The following is a 2,338-nucleotide window of genomic DNA, read 5'->3' as shown; positions in this document are numbered from 1 at the left end:
GAGTCATCTATGACTGGATGGCACTTAACACCGCAACAACCCTGATGCCACAGTCTTCAGAGAGTTCTAACTTCTCGAGTATAAAGACTGAATAGATACGGAGAAAGGATGCAGGCCTGATACAATTCCTGATTGTAAATCATGCAGTTTTCCCTTGTCATATTCAGACAGCTGTTTCTTAGCCTATGTATGAGTTTCACTTGAGCACTTTTAAGTGTTCTGAGATTCCCATTAATATCACCCATAATTTGTTAAGATCCACACAATCAAATGAGCAAGACATATTGTGAGGATGCTATAGGACAGGGCATGGTTCAGAACTGTTGTGTATGAGGTTGCTATGAGTCAAATTTATGACACCTAACAATAGTTCTGGAATAGAGATCTCAGTGATACCTTCTATGGATTGAAGCTGGTTACCTGGAGCATTCTGTTGATTGTTTGAAAGGAGTGTTATGTTGAAGCTGGGGCTCATCAGTAATAAAGAATGTTTGTCATTGTTGGGGTATCCTCCCAGCCCCCATTCATTCATGCGGTGTCTGCCAGCTGTAGACATCCTCAAATGTCAGGATATGGTAATAAGGCAGAATACTTTTAAACTTATTCATGGAATTTAGAGGGATAAAGGCAGAGACAGGCATTAAGTCCACAGACAAGAAAAATTTAGATAGTAAACAGGGCAAAGAAATAGAATATAAGAAACTGATGTACAAATTCATCATACTCTGAAAACTTGGCTTTTCAGATTTTTATGAGCATTAATGGAATTCAGACTGGAGGAAATGGGAATTTTATACTCACCTAAAAATCAACTTGGTAAATGTTCTCTTGGCATTTATATAACACTCTACAACTCCACCTTCAAAACCTTGAATCTAAATGTAGTTCAGAATTTGAAATAGTTTTATGTTGTGGTGGTTATGTACCTCTGCACCAACCCATAACTGATTCTCAGTGACTTTTCAGAGGCAGTCTAATCTCACAGGAGTAGATTGTCCATGTGTCTCCAGTTTTATGTTATAGAAAGTTAACTCAATTTGTTTATTATAGTTTATATACTCCATTCACTGAGGTTGAAGCTGACCTTATAATTTCCATACATTACAACTGCTTAAAATATGCATATAGGGTGACCCACGTTTCACTCCCAAGTTTACCCAGCAGAGATGAGTACACAAGAATCAGTGTTGATAGCAGCTTTATTTGTAACAGCTTGTAACAGACTTCTATGGTTTAAACAGTCAATCAGAAACAGAAAATAATCCCTAATTTTCTGTCCTTTTCTCTATTGCTTGGAAGGATGGCCACCAAATAACTACTAAGAAAATATTTTTTAAAAAAATTTTATTATTTTTTGTGTGTGTACCATCAAATCAGATCTGACTGGTTCAGGAGGAGATTGTCCCTCCTTCTCCGGCAGAGCATCTGGTGGATTTGAACAGTGTACCTTTGGGATGGCAGTACAACTTCTTGCCACTAGGCCACCAGAGCTCCCCTAAGAAAATACTTTTAAATGAAAGAGAAGATGAAAACCAATAAACATAAATTCCACAACAATGATCTTGTTATAGCTGAATTAGAACTGTAGTTGGAATGAAATGTTAAAGACAAATTTTATTGCATTCTACTCCAGTAATGGCAGACTGCACAGTACAGATCTTGGAGATCTGGGAAACACCTAATATCACTATTTAATACATATGCACTGGCTGAAACACAAGTCGATGACATCAGCTTCAAAAATTACTGCCTGAAAAAGTGACCAAGTTTAAGAAACTGCAAATAAAATAGGAACCAAATGGAGCTTTTTAGATAAAAGGAAAAAAATGGGATATTAAGTCATATTAACTCTCTGGTTAGATCTTATTTTGCCTTTCAAAAAACTCCACGAATTCTCTTGGTTGCCTAGAGATGATTGCCTTTGTATCCCACCAGATGGTTCAAGTCTTCTTTAAAAGGATTATAGCCTTGTTTCTTTAAGCAACGGAGTGCCCAGAAAAGCTGGTCTACTGGAGGGAATTCTTCCCATGGAACCCACTCCCAACCTACAACAGAAGGAAATCAAATCATTTAGGGAAAAAGAAACAAAAGGCACTTATTTTAGTAAGCTAATATACAACATACAGAAAACAATTTAAAAATTATTTGCTACTAAAAATAGGTTGTGTATTAGTTTGAGTTGTTGTTATGTGCCATCGAGTCGTTTGCGACTCATAGTGACCCTGTGTACAAGAGCTCTATACGCTCTTCTGTGTCAACCTAGCCATCTCAAACGCACTTATTCCCACCTCTCTAGTCACAGAATCGATCCATCTCATCAAAGGTCTTCCTCTCCTTC

The 2,338-nt window shown here is 37.3% G+C and overlaps 1 protein-coding gene across 1 annotated transcript in view; it reads right to left on the bottom strand.

Moving 5' to 3' along the window:
• Window positions 1-1,905: 1,905 nt before the first annotated feature.
• NUDT15 (nudix (nucleoside diphosphate linked moiety X)-type motif 15) overlaps window positions 1,906-2,338 on the bottom strand; it is a 4,488-nt gene continuing 4,055 nt past the window's right edge. The window contains exon 2 of the mRNA XM_006887862.1: window positions 1,906-2,045. Coding sequence (XP_006887924.1) covers window positions 1,906-2,045 — 140 coding nt within the window. The remainder of the gene's footprint in view (window positions 2,046-2,338) is intronic.

Source organism: Elephantulus edwardii, unplaced genomic scaffold (assembly GCF_000299155.1).
Source record: "Elephantulus edwardii isolate Elephantulus edwardi_28Jun2011 unplaced genomic scaffold, EleEdw1.0 scaffold00062, whole genome shotgun sequence".
Lineage (NCBI taxonomy): Eukaryota > Metazoa > Chordata > Mammalia > Macroscelidea > Macroscelididae > Elephantulus > Elephantulus edwardii.
Note: the sequence above shows the minus strand (reverse complement) of the source record. Positions and strands in the feature narration are given on the sequence as shown.